General features: G+C 46.1%; 1 protein-coding gene across 1 annotated transcript in view; it reads left to right on the top strand.

The window, feature by feature from the left end:
• eif2ak3 (eukaryotic translation initiation factor 2-alpha kinase 3) overlaps positions 1-19,253 on the top strand; it is a 38,139-nt gene extending 18,886 nt beyond the window's left edge. Inside the window, exons 3-17 of the mRNA XM_080012833.1 lie at positions 3,319-3,513; positions 4,067-4,200; positions 6,486-6,756; positions 7,670-7,838; positions 8,551-8,676; positions 8,770-8,892; positions 9,523-9,758; positions 10,304-10,416; positions 12,108-12,230; positions 14,036-14,185; positions 14,961-15,549; positions 15,935-16,108; positions 16,947-17,120; positions 17,850-17,951; positions 19,101-19,253. Of these exons, the coding sequence (XP_079868959.1) occupies positions 3,334-3,513; positions 4,067-4,200; positions 6,486-6,756; positions 7,670-7,838; positions 8,551-8,676; positions 8,770-8,892; positions 9,523-9,758; positions 10,304-10,416; positions 12,108-12,230; positions 14,036-14,185; positions 14,961-15,549; positions 15,935-16,108; positions 16,947-17,120; positions 17,850-17,951; positions 19,101-19,220 (2,784 nt within the window). The 5' untranslated portion in view covers positions 3,319-3,333 and the 3' untranslated portion in view covers positions 19,221-19,253. The remainder of the gene's footprint in view (positions 1-3,318; positions 3,514-4,066; positions 4,201-6,485; positions 6,757-7,669; positions 7,839-8,550; positions 8,677-8,769; positions 8,893-9,522; positions 9,759-10,303; positions 10,417-12,107; positions 12,231-14,035; positions 14,186-14,960; positions 15,550-15,934; positions 16,109-16,946; positions 17,121-17,849; positions 17,952-19,100) is intronic.
• The last annotated feature ends 643 nt before the right edge of the window (positions 19,254-19,896 follow it).

Below are 19,896 nucleotides of genomic sequence, written 5' to 3'. Positions count from 1 at the left end.
TTTCACCCCTGGGGCATGAAAGTGGATTGACTGTTTGTTCTTTATTCAGATTGAGAGATTACTGTTAAGTCAGTCCATACACTGATCACACAGGAGTGTGTGTGTGTGTGTGTGTGTGTGTGTGTGTGTGTGTGTGTGTGTGTGCGCGCGCAATTGTACAAATACTTGACGAATGTGCTGAAGGAGCTTGAAGAATAGGAAAACATACACAGCACATTGACCTTCAACCATCAAAGTTAAATCATGACTGTGAAGTACTGGCTAAGGTTTGGACAATGACGTCATCCTCAGTGAACCAGATAATACACAACCACACACACACATACACAGGTATTAACTGAGGGAGGAAACTGCGTGTCAGGCTGATCCGTGCAGTTCCTTCTGGTCTGATGCTCTCAGGCCTCTCTGCTCCTGTTCTCGCTACAGGATATTTACCTGGATCTGGCTTTTCCAGACACATTTCTGAGCTCGGGGACAAGGCGCTGATCTTTGAGTTTGAGTGGGTCTGTGACACGCCTTTCGAGCTGTCGCTGCGTCCCTCCGCCCACTCCTCCTCCAAATTTATGTAATGTGCTTTTTTTCTTTTGTTGGTACAACATAAATGAGCAGATGTGCAACAGCAAGAAACAACAACAGAAAACCTTTATTCGTTATAAACTCCATAAGTTTTGTGTTTTCTTTTGGCAAAGTCACAAGGAAAAATATCCAAGTGTTGTCAAGTCTTGCGTGTGTTTACACTAGAAGTAACAGTAGTAGAGGTTGTAGTTGGCGTAGTAGTGGTGGTGGTGGCGGCAGTGGTAGTAGTAGTTGTATTGGTAGTTGTTGTAGTAGTTGTAGTAGTTGTCTTAATAGTGGCGGCAGTATTGGTGGTAGTAGTAGTTGTAGTATTAGTGGTGGCGGTGGCAGTGTTGGTGGTGGTAGTAGTAGTTGTAGTAGTAGTAGTGGTGGTGGTGACAGTAGTAGTAGTTGTATTAGTAGTAGTGGTGGTGGTGGCGATCGTACTTGTAGTAGTAGTATTGGTAGCAGTGGTGGTGGTGGCGATCGTACTTGTAGTAGTAGTAGTGGTGGTGGTGGCAGTAGTGGTGGTGGTGGCAGTAGTGGTGGTGGTGGCAGTAGTAGTGGTGGTGGTGGTGGCAGTAGTAGTGGTGGTGGTGGTGGCAGTAGTAATAGTGGTGGTGGTGGCAGTAGTAGTAGCTGTTTTGGTGGCGGGGGCGGCAGTAGTAGTAGTAGTGGTGGTGGTGATAGTAGTTAATAGTTGTAGTGGTGGTAGTAGTGGTGGTGTAGTGTGAAGACACCCATCCAGCACACATGGTGTAGCTTCAAGTAATCTTGTAGTGTGAACATTGTGGTGTGATGTCAGACTGTTGAAAGTCTTGCGGTGTGATGTCAGACTGTTGAAAGTCTTGCGGTGTGACGTCAGACTGTTGAAAGTCTTGTTGTGTGACGTCAGACTGTTGAAAGTCTTGTTGTGTGACGTCAGACTGTTGAAAGTCTTGTTGTGTGACGTCAGACTGTTTAAAGTCTTGTGTGACGTCAGACTGTTTAAAGTCTTGTTGTGTGACGTCAGACTGTTGAAAGTCTTGTGTGACGTCAGACTGTTGAAAGTCTTGTGTGACGTCAGACTGTTGAAAGTCTTGTTGTGTGACGTCAGACTGTTTAAAGTCTTGTGTGACGTCAGACTGTTTAAAGTCTTGTTGTGTGACGTCAGACTGTTGAAAGTCTTGTGTGACGTCAGACTGTTGAAAGTCTTGTTGTGTGACGTCAGACTGTTTAAAGTCTTGTGTGACGTCAGACTGTTTAAAGTCTTGTTGTGTGACGTCAGACTGTTTAAAGTCTTGTTGTGTGACGTCAGACTGTTGAAAGTCTTGTGTGACGTCAGACTGTTGAAAGTCTTGTTGTGTGACGTCAGACTGTTGAAAGTCTTGTGTGACGTCAGACTGTTTAAAGTCTTGTTGTGTGACGTCAGACTGTTGAAAGTCTTGTGTGACGTCAGACTGTTGAAAGTCTTGTGTGACGTCAGACTGTTGAAAGTCTTGTTGTGTGACGTCAGACTGTTGAAAGTCTTGTGTGACGTCAGACTGTTGAAAGTCTTGTGGTGTGACGTCAGACTGTTGAAAGTCTTGTGTGACGTCAGACTGTTGAAAGTCTTGTGGTGTGATGTCAGACTGTTGAAAGTCTTGTGGTGTGATGTCAGACTGTTGAAAGTCTTGTGGTGTGACGTCAGACTGTTGAAAGTCTTGTGGTGTGATGTCAGACTGTTGAAAGTCTTGCGTTGTGACGTCAGACTGTTGAAAGTCTTGTGGTGTGATGTCAGACTGTTGAAAGTCTTGTGGTGTGATGTCAGACTGTTGAAAGTCTTGTGGTGTGATGTCAGACTGTTGAAAGTCTTGCGTTGTGACGTCAGACTGTTGAAAGTCTTGTGTGACGTCAGACTGTTGAAAGTCTTGTTGTTGGTTTCTTGAGGTTGACCAGACCAGGTGGATGTCCACTGTGGCTCTTTTCTTTCTTTGGTGTTGTTTGTCGCTTTCTTCTGGTTCTTTTCTTTCTTCCTTTTGTTGTTTCACTGCCATGTGTTTACAAACTCTAGTGTGAGCGTTTCACTCATTTCACCTGGAAATACGACGGCTGTACCATCACATGGAATTATACAAGTGCCCTTTTTGCCTGTCCTTGTCATTGCAATTCTGGAGTCTACATTGAAGTTTTATATTTTAGTTAAAATGCTGATGAATCTGGATGCTGCACGGCAGCAGTATCATAAATGATTCATCATGAAGTGGGAATGAAATTGAAAACAATAGAGTGCATCACCCACCAAAAAACAATGGTAAGATATCATGGCATTTATCAGACATGTTGGACATATTTTCTCTTATTTTTATTTATTTAATATTTTTATGATGATGATTATTATTTTTTTTATTTATTTATCATAATAATAACCCTTATTCATAAAGCACCTTTCATACACAACATGCAACTCAAAGTGCTTTACATGAAAAGGTCAAATAGTGACAATAAACAAAGCAAACAAGTAAATAGATTTACAAAGTGGAAAAATAAAACAGTTCATTTGAAAACACCTAATACAACCTTTAATATGCTGCTGTTATGGAAGGATTGAAACAGTCCAGTGTCTGAGGGAACTGATGAGGGAGGCCTCCATTTTCCTCTATATCTCGATGGAAAATATAGGATTTGATTGGTTTAGATCAAACAATATACTGTAACATATACTGTAACATATACTGTAACATAACTCTCTCTCTCTCTCTCTCTCTCTCTCTCTTTCTTCTCCTCCTCCTCCTCCTCCTCCAGGTTTTCGGGAACAAGATGTTGATCCCGTCCCTGGACGGTGCTCTCTTCCAGTGGAACAGGGACCGTGAGAGCATGGAGGCCGTCCCGTTCAGCGTGGATTCCCTGCTGGAGTCGTCCTTCCGCATCGGGGAGGACACGGTGCTGGTCGGCGGCAAGAGCCTCACCACGTACGGCCTGGGCGCCTACACCGGGAAGGTGGCTCCATTTATTTGGCTACGTTGATTTATTTAAAAAAATTAGATAAACCTAAATAAACAAAATAAAATACCTTGAAATAAGTTGGAGACAAACTAAGTTTTTTAAATTTACTTTTTTTACCTTTTTATAACTAAAGATCAAAGAAAATAAATGTCTCTTATTTATGTAATTTTTTATAATTCTTTGTCAGTTATTGGTCAAAGTTCAATGGAAATGAAAGGGGTTGATCAATGCTTTTTTATTTCACGATATATATTTTTTTACTTTTCAATTTTTAAATTTGCTGTTGTGAAATGCATTTTAAAATGTAAAACTTATTTGTTTGTAAATTTGTCTTTTATTTACTCTGATTTATTTCAGTTATACATTTTTAAGTACAGTGGAACTTTCTAAATTGAAGGTTATTTTAAATGTATTTGGATTTCTTATTTTCTTTTCAAGAACTTTCCTCATGCTGATATGACAATCACAAGTACATTTTCAAGTTCCTACAAAGAGTTGCGTCTCTTTATTCCCTCACAATGATAAAAACAACAAATCTGTGTCTCAGCTTCGCTACGTCTGCTCGGCGGGAGGCTGCCGGCGCTGGGAGGACGAGGACGAGGTGGAGCCCGAGGGCGTTCTGCTACTGCAGCGGACGCAGAAGACGGTGCGCGCCGTGCGGCCGCGCTCCGGCCTGGAGAAGTGAGTGATGGATGGGACCGGCGTGCTGCGATCGTCTGGTCTGATCGGCCTGATCCGTCTGATCGGCCTGATCAGTCGGCCGGCGCCGATACACACATCTGCCCAGGTGTCGAGTAACAGAGTAAAAATACTTTGTCACTCTCCTTAGGTAGTTTTTGGCAGTATCTGTACTTTGCTGGTGTTATTATATTTATGTCGGCTTTTACTTTTATTCGGCTACATTTAGGTCCAAAAAGGTTTCCTGGTTCTCCCGTACGCTTCCCCTGAACAACTTTTACTCGCTCCAAAATTAAATCAGAGGGAAGCTGTGAGTTATGTGTGCAAATCATCAGTCTCCAGCCGTGCACAGAGATACCAGGTCCACATTTTTCCCGCGGTATTGGGCTATTTTGTAGGTGTTGAAGCGGGTATTTTATTTTATTTTTGATTGTTTTCCCGGCCGGTTGGGGCACGGCTGGGTTTCTCATGGAGACCTGGCAACCCTGCCCATGTTAAGTTTGGGTTTTTGCGCCGTCGCTGATGAACGAGCGCAGGCATTTCCCAAAAGACCCCGACGACAGCGGCGCGTTGCAGAGCGATGACGCTGCGAGACCGACACCTGCGGCCATTTTTACTTTTGATACCGGAGCACCTCTAACGTCAGCTTCTTTAAGAGTTTTGCTCAAGTAGAACTGAAATGAGTGACTTTCACTTTTACCAGAGTAGTTTTTAGTGAGATATCTGTACTTTCACTCAAGTGCATCTTTTGAGTACTTTTTCGCCACAGCTGATCTGTAGCTGAGAGCAGCAGAGCCAGCTGCACCGTCCTTTTTAAACCACTTGTTCAGTTCAAACCCCAAAGGAGTAGAACTCTCTTGTTTTTCTGACGGAGTCTTATTCTTTGTACACTCAAACTGCCGTGAGCTGGAAGGAACTTGTCCCAACAACTGGAATGATGTTCAATTGCTCCCCAAGAAGCATGAGCCCAAACGGCCAGATGGTGGCGTTGTAATGAAGCCCCAGGGGCCACGCCCCTCACGCCGTGCCTCCCATTGACTGGAGATTTGATGCCCAAGTCCAGCTCTATGTGCTCTACAAAAAAGCCTCTTGGACCATAAAAGTCAATGATGAATGTTTTGCTGATTTGCATCATGTGAAAAACAGTAAGGTGAATAGACCTTTTTGGATGTTGACTTTATCAACACCAAATTGGGTACACAGCGTAGCAGGGCTGACATACACGTTTCTATGACAAATGAGCAAGATCGGTCAACAAAACGTGGCTGCATTCAACCAGAAGTTATTTTCAAGAGGCAGAAGAAAATTGCCATAACTCATTCCCCATTTGCCCAATCATCATGGATCTTGGTCGATATCTTCAGACGCTGTTTAGGAATATGTTTACCAGATCATTTTGAGCCCGACCCTTCGGGGGCACCAGGAATGCCACAAAGGTGTATCTGAAAACCCCGGGGGACATGATTTCACCAAATGCTCATTGCACATGCTCTGGGGGCAAGTGTGTCAGCCAAAATTTGAAGTGCCATATTGTTTGGTGCATGTGGCTGTGCGCAATTTTATTTTTCTTTGGGTGATGTTGGATGACCATGTTTTTGTCAAAATTCCAAAAAGTCTAGTCCGTATTCACGACTGTTTTTCACTCTATGCAAATTAGCAAAATTCCATCATGGCAGACTTTTATGATCCAAGAGGCTTTTTGTATTTCGACTGTATCTACAACAACCTAGGTTTACACCATTGCTGGATTGAGAGACAAGTCTATTATAAATGAGCAAGATCGGTCAAAAAGCCATGGCCGCCATTAATCAAAATATCTTTGCAAAGGAAACAATGGAAACAGTTATTATTATTTAAAAAATAAAAATAAATAAGGCTTTTACAACATCGAATAGGATAAACTCCCTAATACTGATTGAGTGATACTGATAATTCATAATTTTTTTTTGTATTTTATTTTGTAAAGTTGTTCTTGTGTACCTTGAAAGGGGCTGTTAAATAAAAGTTGTAATTATTAAGTATAGGAATTATAATTCATTTAGGAATAACTTCATGTTTCTTTCATGATAATCCATTACAATATGATACAATGCTGTATTATGAGTGTGGTGGAGAGAGTTTATACAGACAATAAGAAAAGCATTCAGTGTGCAGGCCTCTTGCACTCAATCTATTTTTGGTCGTATTTATTGCTTGTGTAATGTTAATTTCATCGTTCATGTTTATTTTTCACTCATGTTTATTCCTCAGTGATGTCCCTCACAGTGCCCGTGTCTCGCTCCCCTCAGGTGGAACTTCAGCGTTGGGAACTTCGAGCTCAAGTTGATCCCGGAGACGCGGTCGGGCCTGAACTTCCTGGAGGGGGAGCTAGCGAGCGGCGACGTGTGGAGGGAGGAGCGGAGGGCGAGCCAGAGGGTCATCACCGAGGAGCCCAAGGACCGGGAGCAGCCCGAGGGCCACAAGCTGGACCTGGACCTGGTCATCAAGGTGTCGGTGCCGGACTGGAAGGTGATGGCCTTCAGCTCCAAGTCCAGCGGGCGGCTGGTCTGGGAGCACCAGGTGGGACTTGAAGCCAAATTCACACCGGATCCGACTGTGGGGAGCCCCGCCCCCTGGTGGCCGGCTTAGTGCATGTGTCTGGATGTGGCGTCGCTCCTTCAAAATATGTCGGAGAAAATGGGAAATGAGTCGAACACGTCCTTCACGTGTAGCGTTTTCAAAGAGTGCTTAAAACAATTCAAACATTTCATATTCATATTCATGGCTTCAAGAATAACTTTTAAAATCATTGAATATTTCTTTCTGTTCAAAACTAGAACGTGATTCTGCAACTTTTACACTAAAATTTTACTTTTTTTGTACCTTTTGACAGCCACACCAAGTTCTCAAGCTATTACCTGACGACCACAGATGATTAATATTTACTGTACGGCGTGTCAGAGGCGTGTGTTGTGCCCGTTAACACATGCCTCTGGTACGCTGCTTTTCCCCCCAAATAATGTGAACAATTAAAGGATAAAAGGATAATGTGGCAGGTTCCAGTTTCTCAAACAGAAGACAGAAGCTGCTGCTAGAGCTATTTTTGATCAACGTTTTTTCTTTATGTGGCACGTTTTTACCATTGAAGAATGATGAAAGATAAATAAAATAATCATCATAAAATATGTCTTTTTTTATTATGTTATTGTGTAAAATATCAAGCATACCAAAGAATGAAAACAGTTAATAAAAAATAGTAACTCTCCTTGTGGCTGGAATTATATATAATAAAAAAAATATATATTTTAAAATGATATAAAAAAAAATAAAAAAAAGCTATATAATGTCATAGCCACTGGGGGAGTTTTCAAGTGTGTGTGTGTGTGTGTGTGTGTGTGTGTGTGTGTGTGTGTGTGTGTGTGTGTGTGTGTGTGTGTGTGTGTGTGTGTGTGTGTGTGTGTGTGTGTGTGTGTGTGTGTGTGTGTGTGTGTAGTTCTGCACGCCCATCGCCTCGGCCTGGCTGGTGGGCGGGGGGAAGGTGACCCCCATCAGCCTGTTCGACGACACGGCGTACAGAGCGCCTGATACGGAGGAGGAGGAGGAGGAGGACGAGGACCTCACGGAGGAGGCCCGGGACGCCACGCAGTCCAGCGTCTACCTGGGTGAGGAACCCAAACCTAAAGTCCAATCAGAGAGGGAAGAAAGGCATGTTGTGCCAATGACAGGACGGACGTGTGTCCCTTTTTCAGGTTCAACGGTCAAACTCTGCAGGGTTTGACTTTTCAAAGGGTGGAGGTTGAATCATGTCGGCACTGTGAGCTGCTCGCAGGGAGGCCTGTTGGCTCTGTGGGGAACAATGAATTTGATTTGGGACCATTTCTGCTGTTCCCCATTCACTCTGGTTCTCAGCAGATGCAGGGTTCTCAACCTGTTTTGGCCCCAAAATCCTGAAGCCATTGAACTTTCCTTTTCTTCTTTTTTCGCTCGTATTATTATTATTTTGGAGCCTGCGCCGCTGATTGTATCCATGACGATTCACATTTATTCCGCTACGCAGCAGATTGGGGCTCTTCCTTGTGAAAGTGCAGCTATTCCACATCGAGCAACCCCAATATTTAAAACATCTGAGAAAATGCTTTTCACGCTTCTAACCTGGACGAAGCATTTTTTGACAGTCGGACGCCTCCAAGCCTCTTTTCTGTTCCTGTAAGAGGAAATGTTTCTCTGCTCATATCTAGATTCAGTGTCGTCAATATCACCCTTCATGACATCATAATGTAGAAAAAGCTGTACTGTAGTAAAGTACAAGCACCATACGGTGTGTACAGAACCTCCAGGGCTGGGTATAACGGTGGAGGTTGTTGCTGTGTTCAGGGATGTTCCAGGGCCAGCTCTACCTCCAGTCCTCCGTCAGGATCTCTGGGAAGTTTCCGACCAAAGCTCTGGGCTCGGAGGTGATGGAGACCCCGCTGCCCACCGTCAAGTGGAAGCCCCTCATCCGTCAGTCATCCCTCTCTTCTCTCCTCTTCCTTGTGCTCAGTGTGTTTTCCGTTTCTGCCCCTCATCCACCGCCTTTCCTCGCTCCTCCCGCAGATTCTCCGTCTCGGACGCCGATCCTGGTCGGCTCCGACGAGTTCGACAAGTGTTTGAACAACGACAAGTTCTCCCACGACGAGTACAGCAACGGAGCGCTGTCCATCCTGCAGTACCCCTACGGTAAACACCGCTCGCAGCTCTGACGGTGGAAGGGCGGGGCTTCCTCTGGAGCAGGCGGTGCCGGTGGTGTTTACCGTTTGAAACGATTCGTCCTTTAAGTCGTTAATGGACGGAAAACTTAGTCAGTGTCAGTTTTCGGAGTGCATTGAAGCTTTTTTCAAATCAATTTAAGATTGAATGAGATGGAAATAACCTGGACTTTTCCAAGAAAACCAAACTTTTACCATAAACCCAGCATTTACCATGTTGTGGCATTAATTAAATACATGAATTGAAAAATTCAATAATAAAATAAATAATCTGCAAACGTATCATTTATTGGAATATTTTTTTATCTGCTGCTTCGTTATAACTGCGTTCAGATAGCTTCTATGTTTGTCATTTTAGTGTTTTTTTCCTTGTTTGGCTTCCACGGTTTCTTCACATGGTTGCAGCAATACAAGATTTTAAATAGTGTTTGTTTTTTTGCATTGACGTGTTCATTTGTGGGCTAAAAGAAAGGAGTAGAAAATAAAGGAGTTAAATAGATCTAAAAACATAGAATATTGGGGAGGAAACATAGAATCCAAATAATAAATGTGAATATGCACAAATTTCCAGCATAAATATGAATAATAACTTCCTCCCCAGACAACGGCTACTACTTCCCGTACAGCCGTCGGTACCGGGGGAGGCGTGAGAGCGAGCGCGGGGTCAGCGTGATCCAGGGCGGGGGCTCGGCGGCGGACGCCCGGCGGCGGAAGGACCCGGTGTTGCTCCTCCCCTGGTGGAAGGAGATCCTGGGAACCATCGTCTTCTGCATCGCCGCCACCACCTACGTGGTCCGCAAGTTCTTCCACCCGCAGGCGCCGGCCGCCTACGTGCGGGTAAGACCACGCCCCCCCGCTCTGCTGCCCGGTGGCTCTTGGGGGGGGGGGGGGGGGTGACTCCAGGTTTGGAAAAACTCGGCTCCAGGATTTAGGCGTAGATTCAATTCGGTGAGCCAACCGATGAATCGGCTGATCAGTGCTTGGCTGGAGCAGAAACATGGCAGGTCTGGACCCGGAATATTCCACCTCGGTGTTTTTATCTCATTTATCTTTGTGTCTCTTGTGTTTTTTATCGTCTTTGTGGCTTTTGTTGTTTTCATCGTGTTGACGACAAGGATAATTTCATTGGGAAATGTTCAATCGTATTGATTGAGGAGTAGGACCAACATTGTTGAATTGATTTGAAACAAATAAACATTTAAAATAGTGTCTGTGACAGATTCTGTGTCTGATGCGTTTTCTGAGAGCAGCACTGATCCAGACGTGAACGGGAAGACAAAGCATTTACACCCACAACGTGTTTGATGGGACAGGGGCTTTAGTGGTGTTGTTTTGAACTGTGAGCGGAGTTTGGAATCTTCCTGTCTCTCTGTTCCCCGCAGCAGAGGAAGGAGTCGGAGACCCAGTGCCAGACCGACTGCAAGTTCGACCTTCAAGTGGTGGAAGTCAAAGAGCCCGTTGCCACGGAGACGCGCTCCAGCGAATACGTGTCCAGGTACTTGGCATCATCAGCAGCGTGAACCCTGAGTCATATCTTTTCTCAAAGAGCACAGATGTGATATTGCGGTAACCCCCAAATATGGGGGATGCATCCCACGACCCGGATTTCCCAGAATTCATTGCGGCGACAGCGCTGTCACGGTGTGAAACTTGGCAGTTTGGACGTGATGAAGTGGAATGAAGAACCGTCCAATCAGATCAGTCCATTCTGTGATAAACGACCCTGATACTTTATCTTGTTAACTCTCAATGTCCGACAGGACACACACACACACACACACACACACACACACACACACACACACACACACACACACACACACAGTCTCCTCCGGTGTTAAGGTGCAGATGGAACACTGGCTGTTACCATGGTGATCGCTGGTCTTCCCCAAGTGCCAGCGATGGCAGATAGCGAGAGAGAGACACTAACTGGTGATTGGACACTCAGCTGTTTGCAGGCAGGTGGAAGTGACCTTGGCGCCCCCTCTAGTCACACCCTACACCCTACATCCCACCCCCGCCTCCCATGATGCCTTGCCCCAAAGCATCTGCCCCAGAGGAGGGTGGAGGGTGGAGGGTGGAGGGTGGAGGGGGGTACCCTGGCTGTGTCTGAGCAGCTGTTCTTCTGCCTCAGACTGATCGATGAGCCTCCACATTTGCATTCATCAGCAGATTGATGATGATGATGATGATGATGATGATAATAATAATAATAATAAAGATTATTATAATCACACCTTTAATTTTCCCAAAGCTCAAAGACACTTTACAATAAAATGAAATGAATTAAAATGATGCACGAAGCAAACGGTTAGAAACATAGTGGGAGAGCTTCATACATTATCAGCACATTTTAAAAAGGTGATTTGAATGAGGGGGCGCGGTGCGGAGAGTTTTAAAGATGTTATTACAATACTACGGCAAAGATATGATGCCATGGTGTGTGCGCGCCTGCACATACACATACAATAATTTCCTCTCTCGTACACACCCAGAAAACATTTCCCACAACACATGCAGCCATTCCTCCGCAAACCCCAACACCACCTCCCATAGCAGCTGTGGATTCCTCCCCAAATAACGGGAGGTTTTAAAATGTGGGAGCAGTGGAACGGAGCAGCTGGAGGGGACTCACTCACCCTGGTGTCACTGACCTGACTGTTTTAAAGCTTGACAAATAAAGTTCATAGAAATCAGTTTTTCCATTCAGTGAAAGAGGAAACATATTTGTCAATGAAACTGAATTGGCCGGTTGGACTTTGGTCGGGTGGAAGTTTGACATTTTTCATTTATTTTTTGTTTGTTTTTATTTCTATCTTTTGAGATTTATTTTACAGAATGTTGATGTTGATATGAAGTCAGGGAGTTTGACTTTAGTGGTGGGTGCTCACTCATCCCAATCGTGCTCACTTTTATTAGCCTGATTTAAAAAAAAAAAAAAATTGAAAATGTAAATTAATTAGAGAGGAATAAAAAATCAGAAACACAAAGATGCTTTTCGCGAGAGCAAATATTTTTAATATATGTATAAGTGCTCATAACATGGGGTAGCAAGAAGGGGGGGGGGGGGGGGGGCGAACTTTTGTTTTATGGGATTTTATATGTAAATCAAATATTTACATGTTAACTTCTGACACACACACACACACACATTCTGATGGTCTCCATTGCGACCCCTCTCTCCAGGTACCTGACTGACTTTGAGCCGGTGCAGTGTTTGGGTCGTGGAGGGTTTGGGGTGGTGTTCGAGGCTCGGAACAAGGTGGATGACTGCAACTACGCCATCAAGAGGATCCGCCTCCCCAACAGGTGGCCAGTTCTTTTCTGCATGATTTTCATCACATGAAAGGTTTTTGACAACAGGACGCGCGGCCCAGAAGTTGTGGCGCAGCAGCAACTTCTTACAACTCGTGATTTCATTCCATTGTCTTGGTTCATTTCTCAGCTGGTTACTCAGAATTTGGGATAAACTTACAACAAATGAAGTATTGTGTTCACAAATAACTTGTGAAATGGTTATAAATAGCCAAATCATAAAAAACATTAAAAGCCAAATGTACAACAATAGAATAATGGGGGGAAAAAAGGGCCAAAAAATATGCAAGTATACCAAAATAAAGAGAATATGTAAAACGTGATTCCATGCAGGATGAGTTGAGTGTGTTGTGGTCGGTCGTGGGACCCTCGTCCTCCTCACTTTGGGTTACTCTGCTCACATGGTGCCAGACCAAACTCTCCTTCACTGGATCTGGGTTATTCTGTATTTGGGCCGACAGGGTTGGGAATTGGACCTAATTTCACTTCTAATTAATCTGGGCGACAGAAGCTGCTAATTGGGCAGAAAAAATAAGCGTAAGCAGAGAATGGATGGCTGCTGGATCGCTCACGCTGGGAGCACAAATCTTGGGTGCAGCCGCGCTGATCTGCAAGCAGCTCTGATTTAATATCTGCCATCTGCAGTTAGCGCCCGGAAACAGGGAATAATAAATCTATTAAATATACTACGGTGTAAAGAATCCAGCTGTGGTTTATGACATGATAAGATAAGTGAAGACGGCACAACACTTCATTAATCCCTGCGGGGAAACTCAGAAGTTGACAGAATAGTCAAAAAGAGATAAATCAACAATATAATAATACATTTATTTATTAAGCACCTTTGAGACATGAAATGCAGCTCAAAGTGCTTCACATTTGAAAAAAGGATAAAAAGGAAACCAAACGAATGGCAAAAAAACAATTGCCTGCAAAGAGGATGGAAAGAGCTTAGAGGTGCTTGAAATTCAGCGATGATAATGCACAGAATTTAAAATCATAACCAGAGGCATGAGAATGTCAATACAAGTATCGATCATACTGTATATAGAAAGTAAAAGATAAGAATATGAAATAAGATTAAAAAAGAAATGAAGTATGGTGGGTACATATTTAAGTAAAAACTGTAATCTGATTTTATTAAAACTCTTAATTTCTCAATATTCAGGACTTTATATTATGGGAGATTTTATGTCTTATAAAGTTGAAAAATCTCTCATCGTTATTGGTTTCGATAATAAAAGCAACACAATATCCTAGAAAAACGATGAAACAATAATTAAGGAACCCGGAGCTGTGTGTGTGGAGGAGCTTGACCTGAAATCTGCTTTTTCTTCATCAAATTAGGACGGAGGAGTTTAATTTTAGACGTTTTTAGAAGAACCGCAGGACCACGTGAAGGTTAAGCCTTTCAAGGTCAAAGTGAAAGGAACACACAGAGACACCTCGAGAAAAAGAAAAGGTGAATCTCGTGTTGGGAGAAGAAAAAAAAAAAAAAAAAACACCAATCCTGATTGGTCACAACCCCGTGACTCCAGTGTCACGTCCAAGCCACAGAGCCCAGAAAACCAGCATCCATCACCCTCCCGAAACCTCATCCGGTGCAGTTTAACACCGTGCGCTCCCTCGCTCCATCAGTGGACGCTCAGTAACGGGAAAGATCATTTCGGAAGAATTATGACAAAAAACACAATAGTATCTCGTGATAATTGGATCAAACCCGTGAGGAAATAAAGATTCCATTTTCCAAACAGTCACACGGATGTTTAGTTTTGTGGTGTTTTGCTTGTGGCGTCCAGGGAGCTGGCCCGGGAGAAGGTGATGCGGGAGGTGAAGGCGCTGGCCAAGCTGGAGCATCCGGGGATCATCCGCTACTTCAACGCCTGGCAGGAGAGCCCCCCTGAGGGCTGGCAGGAGGAGATGGACCAGAGGTGGCTCAAGGACGCCAGGTAGGCAACGGCTCTCCTCCGCCCGCAAACCACGCCCTTTACACGGCGAAGTCTTGTTTTTTTATGGCTCGGCTTTTTTCGGACCTGCTCCGGATGTGGGACCTAGGGAGGCGGGACTAACGGCACGGGTCATCACTGATAGGTTAAAAACAATGACCAGAGACCAACCACCCAGTTTAGCTGGCTATCACCTAAAAACTACTTTCAAACTACAAGTGTGTTGCCAGGAGCTCCTTCTGATCTATCTCTGTATTTTTATATTTCTACATTTTTATATTTATACATTTTGGGTCTCAGATGTGTATATATTTACAAACTTCGCTGAAGACGTTTGAAGGTACAAAATAATGAGTGAGAGTGTTTTTTTCTGTGTATTTACTGGGAAAGTAAATTGACTGTTTAGAGAAGTGGTTCCAAACTTCTTTCACTTCAAGGACTCTCGTTTTGATGTGCACGGGGGCCGGGAGGCAGGCGCCCGTCTGACCAGGCCTTGTCTCTGGAAGTTGAGCAGGTTGTTTTGTCATTCAGCGTCTGGTCTCTAGTTTGGGAAACGGTGAAACTAGGATCCAAACAGTCGTTACCGGACGTTCTCCAACGGCGCTAACGCCTTGAGGATGAAATAAAGCCGAAGTTGAACTATTCGCTATTTTGCCGGGGACCCCCCGGGACCTATTGTAGGACCCCTGGCAGTCCCACTGGTCTAGGGGGAGGTGGAGTCTACCTCTCCACCCGCAGATGTTTCAACACCCCGCCTCCTTCTCCCCCCCCCCCTCAGCACCACCGACTGGGCAGTGAGCTTCCCTGACCACATGGAGGCGCTTTCGGTCAAGGTCCCCGTGTCCAGCTCCACCTCTCCGCCGCAGGGCCCCGCGCGCTCCGCCCCGGAGGCCTCGGCGGACGGGCCGGCGCTGCGCTCCGTCACTGTGAGCGGGACGGCGGGCTTCACGGGGGGCGGAGCGGAGGACCTGTCCTTCCACCCCCTGCTGGGCCAGGACAGCCTGATGTCGGGGGGGGACAGCCAGGCGGAGGGCTCGGACACCCCCCACTCCTTCGAGCTGTGCCCCCCCCGCGGCCCCGGGGACCGCACCTCCTCCTCCTTCGACATCGTGTTCGAGGACTCGGGCTGCGACCGCGACGCCGACGCCCGCTCCGCTTCGGGATCCGGCTCCGGGGGGGCGAGCCCCGGGACGCTGACGGAGAAGGCCGCCAGCTCCGCCTCCTCCTCGCCGCTGCGCGCCAGGGCCCGGGGGGCGGAGCCTCGCTCTTACTCCCACAACCCCACCTCCTCCACCCCTCCCAGACCCACCTCCCTCACCCTGGCCCTCCCCCCTCCTCCCCCGCAGCGCTCCCAGCCCTCGCCGAAGGTCAGTTGAACTCTTTGTTGTGGGCTGATTTTTGTTTTGACGTGCAGTGAGAAGCCTGTTTAAACATGTGGAAAATGATATTTATTATTATTGATACTAAATGGATAGATTAGATCAAATAGACCCATTTATGATCAAAATATCTAAGGTTGATAAAGAAGGTACCAGGTGCTCCCAGATGATTAGTGCTGCTTTGGCACAGGAGTCTGGATGTGTCTGAAAGATGCTGCCGAGATGTGTTACGGTGTGAAGCGGCAACATCAAGGCACCCGATGTTTCCATCACATCCACCACGGCTTTAATTGGGAAAAAAATCCTAAAGTCATGGTAACCGAATTGGTGTCAGTGATGAATGAAGCGGGGGCTCCGGGGTGTTGCCCTGCAGGTCTACCTGTACATCCAGATGCAGCTGTGCAGAAAGGAGAACCTGAAGGACTGGATGTCCCAGCGCTGCCTCCCCGAGGAGCGGCAGCACAGCCAGTGTCTGGACACCTTCCTGCAGATCGCTGAGGCCGTGGACTTCCTGCACAGCAAGGGCCTCATGCACAGGGACCTCAAGGTGAGCAGGCAGGCAGGCAGGCAGGAACGCATGCAGGCAGGCAGGCAGGCAGGCAGGAACGCATGCAGGCAGGCAGGCAGGCAGGCAGGCAGGAACGCATGCAGGCAGGCAGGCAGGCAGGAACGCATGCAGGCAGGCAGGCAGGCAGGAACGCATGCAGGCAGGCAGGCAGGCCGGCAGGAACGCATGCAGGCAGGCAGGCAGGAACGCATGCAGGCAGGCAGGCAGGCAGGCAGGCAGGCAGGCAGGCAGGCAGGAACGCATGCAGGCAGGAACGCAGGCAGGAACGCAGGCAGGAACGCATGCAGGCAGGCAGGCAGGCAGGCAGGCAGGCAGGAACGCATGCATGCAGGCAGGCAGGCAGGCAGGCAGGCAGGCAGGCAGGCAGGCAGGCAGGCAGGCAGGAAGGCTTCTTTCATTTTAATTTTTTAAATGGAAAAGTTTATTTTGATTTAAAAATAGCTCCAGTCGGCAGTGATGGGAGGGTTGGGGGTGGGAAGGGAGATGTGTCTGAGGCTGCAGATTATTATTATTATTATTATTATTATGATTATTATTATTATTTATTTTATTTATTTTTTCTTTTGATTTCCATTCACATCTTATTTTTCTTTGTTTTTCTTCATGTTTCTATTTTCAATCAGTATTGTATGTTGTTTTCTGCAATGTAAAACACGATGCTTCCTCTCCATTAAAACACTTCTGTATAATACTGCAAGAAAAGCAATATTTATCTTGTTGTTATAGAAAAGTAATGAGGATTTAAATTTTGCATTTCTGTATGTGATGCACATCATTTGATATCAGTGGATACTGAGTCCAATACGTCCCTCCGCAGCCGTCCAACATCTTCTTCACCATGGACGACGTGGTGAAGGTGGGCGACTTCGGCCTGGTGACGGCCATGGACCAGGAGGAGGACGAGGAGCTGCTGGTGGCTCTGACCCCCATGCCGGCCCTGACCCGCCACACGGGCCAGGTGGGCACCAAGCTCTACATGAGCCCAGAGCAGGTGAGACGCAATACTGGAACGCTACTGAGGAGGCCAGGAAACCCTGGTGTGCGTGAAGAACGGTGGCTTCCCGGAACAAGTACTCAGACCTTTTACTCAAAGTACTAAAAGTACAAATACTCTACTGACCCAAAATTACTGGAGTTAAAGTACAACATTGACAAGTTCTTGCTCTTAAATGTACTTGAAGTATTAAGAGTAAAAGTACTCGTCATATCCAGTGAGCCTGATATAACGGTCTATGACACTTTAACAAAAAAAAAATACTACAGTGTGGGTCAGTCGTTTACCAATAACTTCAAATACAAATAGAAATCCTGAATTTTTGTCAACGAAAGTAACGCGGTTAAATGTGTTGTGATGCGAAATGAAGTGGAGTAAAAAGTTACATTTGCGTTGAAACGTAGTGGAGTAAAGGTCAAAAGTCTCTGAAACAAAATAATACAGATACTTGAAAAATGTACTTAAGTACAGTAAATAAGTACTTGTACTTTGTTGGGGAGGCCTGAAAGTGGTGTAAAGTAGATAGATAGAATAAAGCACCTATCTATAGACTTACTTTAAACCACTTTCACCGGATGTACTAGGTCATCTCGGTACACTCATTTGGTGAACTTGGTAGTACAGTAGTATGGTAGTATGCCAGACATGTACAGGAGTAGTAGTAAGGGCGTGTCCTCTTCCTCTGTGAATGCAGTGTTTGATCGTTGCTCCTCCTCCGTCCTGCAGATCTCTGGGAACTCGTACTCCCACAAGGTGGACATCTACTCCCTGGGGCTGATCCTGTTCGAGCTGCTCTGCCCCTTCAGGACCCAGATGGAGAGGATCCAGGTGGGTGGAGCAGCACCTCCTCCGGGGGCTGCATGTTCGGCCATATTGAGTCATTATTTGCCCTTTTTTGTTTTGTTAGTCTATTTTACTGTTATTTTTGTTTTTCCTTTGTTCATTTTTATTGTTGTTGTTCTTTTTAAAGGGATCATTAACGGGACTTGTTATGCATAACTATGAGTGTTACTGTGATTGTTGTGTTAAATTGAGGTTGTCTGGCTGGTGCTTCAATGAAATACACACAAAAATGGTTTTAAGTACATTTGAACATTGCATTGACTTATGGCTACCAACAACAACAACAACAACAACACTAATATAATAAAAATAAAATGACCGCAACTAATAATACAACTACTATTAATAACAGCTACAACTACAACGACTACTACCACTAATAATAATAATTACCAATATAGCTGCAGGAGGTGATGCACGGGGTCCAGTTTGTTCGCATTGGTCAGGAATTACAGTTTTCAGTGTTCCCGTGAAAGACAGCATCACTTCCCATCGAGCCGAATTGCAATTTTCCGAGTTCCCATGGAACGCAGCATCAGTTTAAACAAATTTTCGGAGTTTCGATGGAACGCCGCATCAGTTCCTGTTGTCGCTCGCGTTGACCGGCGCAGATGCTGCGCAAAGCAACGCATACACACCAATCGAGACTAGACGTGGCGTACCGCTCACCTCGCCCCATGGCAAGCCCCGCCCCTCTCAGAGCCACACCCTGCGCATAAATAATAAATTGGGTTATGATGTCACAAAGGGACCCGCACCACCCCCCGCCAAAGGCTACGTCGGCTCCGCTTCCTGAAGAAAAACTGCGTTTTATCACAAATATCTGCTCCGATTATAGACCGATGTGGATCAAACTCGGTCTACAAAATGTCTGGACTGCCCTGAATACAACGCTTCATTCGTGTCCGTGGATTGAGCAGTCGCTGCGCACCAGGCACTTACAGCCAAATGCCCAGAGGAAAAATAAACATGTGAACAGAAACAATAGGGGGCCAGCCCTGCAGGATGGAATAATAATAATTTATATTATTCAAGACAAAAAAAGTCCCCAATGGCCCGAGTGCTGTCTCCTCCAACACAAAGCCTGTCTCTGGATCAATGCCGCTGATTAATTCTGTCTCCATCTTCCTCCAGACGCTGAGGGAGGTTCGAGCGCTGCAGTTCCCAGAGCTCTTCTCCAGGAACAACGCTCAGGAGGTGAGTGCATCTCCAGTGCCACCTAGCGGCCAGAGCGCAGACTGCAGCCGCTGTTGACACTGGAAGGGGAGGGAAAAGAAATGAATATAGACAATAGAAATGTTGACAATTTATGGTGGTAATTACAGCAAGCTTTGTTATAGCGAGTAACATAATTCACCGGATGAATAAAAACGTTTAATGTGATTCCTTTGAAATACATATGGATTACTTTGTCCTCAAAAACCACAGTGAATGGGGTTCAAAGGGGCAGCAGATATAACCTGATGATGGTTTGTATCAACACATCTACTGGTGAAATCAGCTGCAGGGAACCAGTCTCTCTGCCCCTCCTGAGCAACTGTGTGTGTGTGTGTGTGTGTGTGTGTGTGTGTGTGTGTGTGTGTGTGTGTGTGTGTGTGTGTAGCTGGGCATGGTGCGCAGCATGCTGTCCCTCTGCCCTGGTGAGCGTCCCGAGGCGGCCGACATCACGGAGATGCCGTTGTTCCAGGACCTGGAGCTGCCGAGCCGCGTGGCCGTGCGCCAGCGCTCACGCACGTACAGCGCCTCGTCCATGGGCCGCCCCACCCGCCCAGCCGCTGTGACGGGCTCCACCTGAGGAGGAGGAGGAGGGTGGGGCAGGGTCGGGCAGGGTCCACTCGAAGGGCGGGCTCCACCTGAGGAGGAGGAGGAGGAGGGTCGGGCAGGGTCGGGCAGGGTCGGGCAGGGTCCACTCGAAGGGCGGGCTCCACCT

Source organism: Zeus faber, assembly GCF_960531495.2.
Source record: "Zeus faber genome assembly, chromosome: 13".
NCBI lineage: Eukaryota > Metazoa > Chordata > Actinopteri > Zeiformes > Zeidae > Zeus > Zeus faber.
Note: the sequence above shows the minus strand (reverse complement) of the source record. Positions and strands in the feature narration are given on the sequence as shown.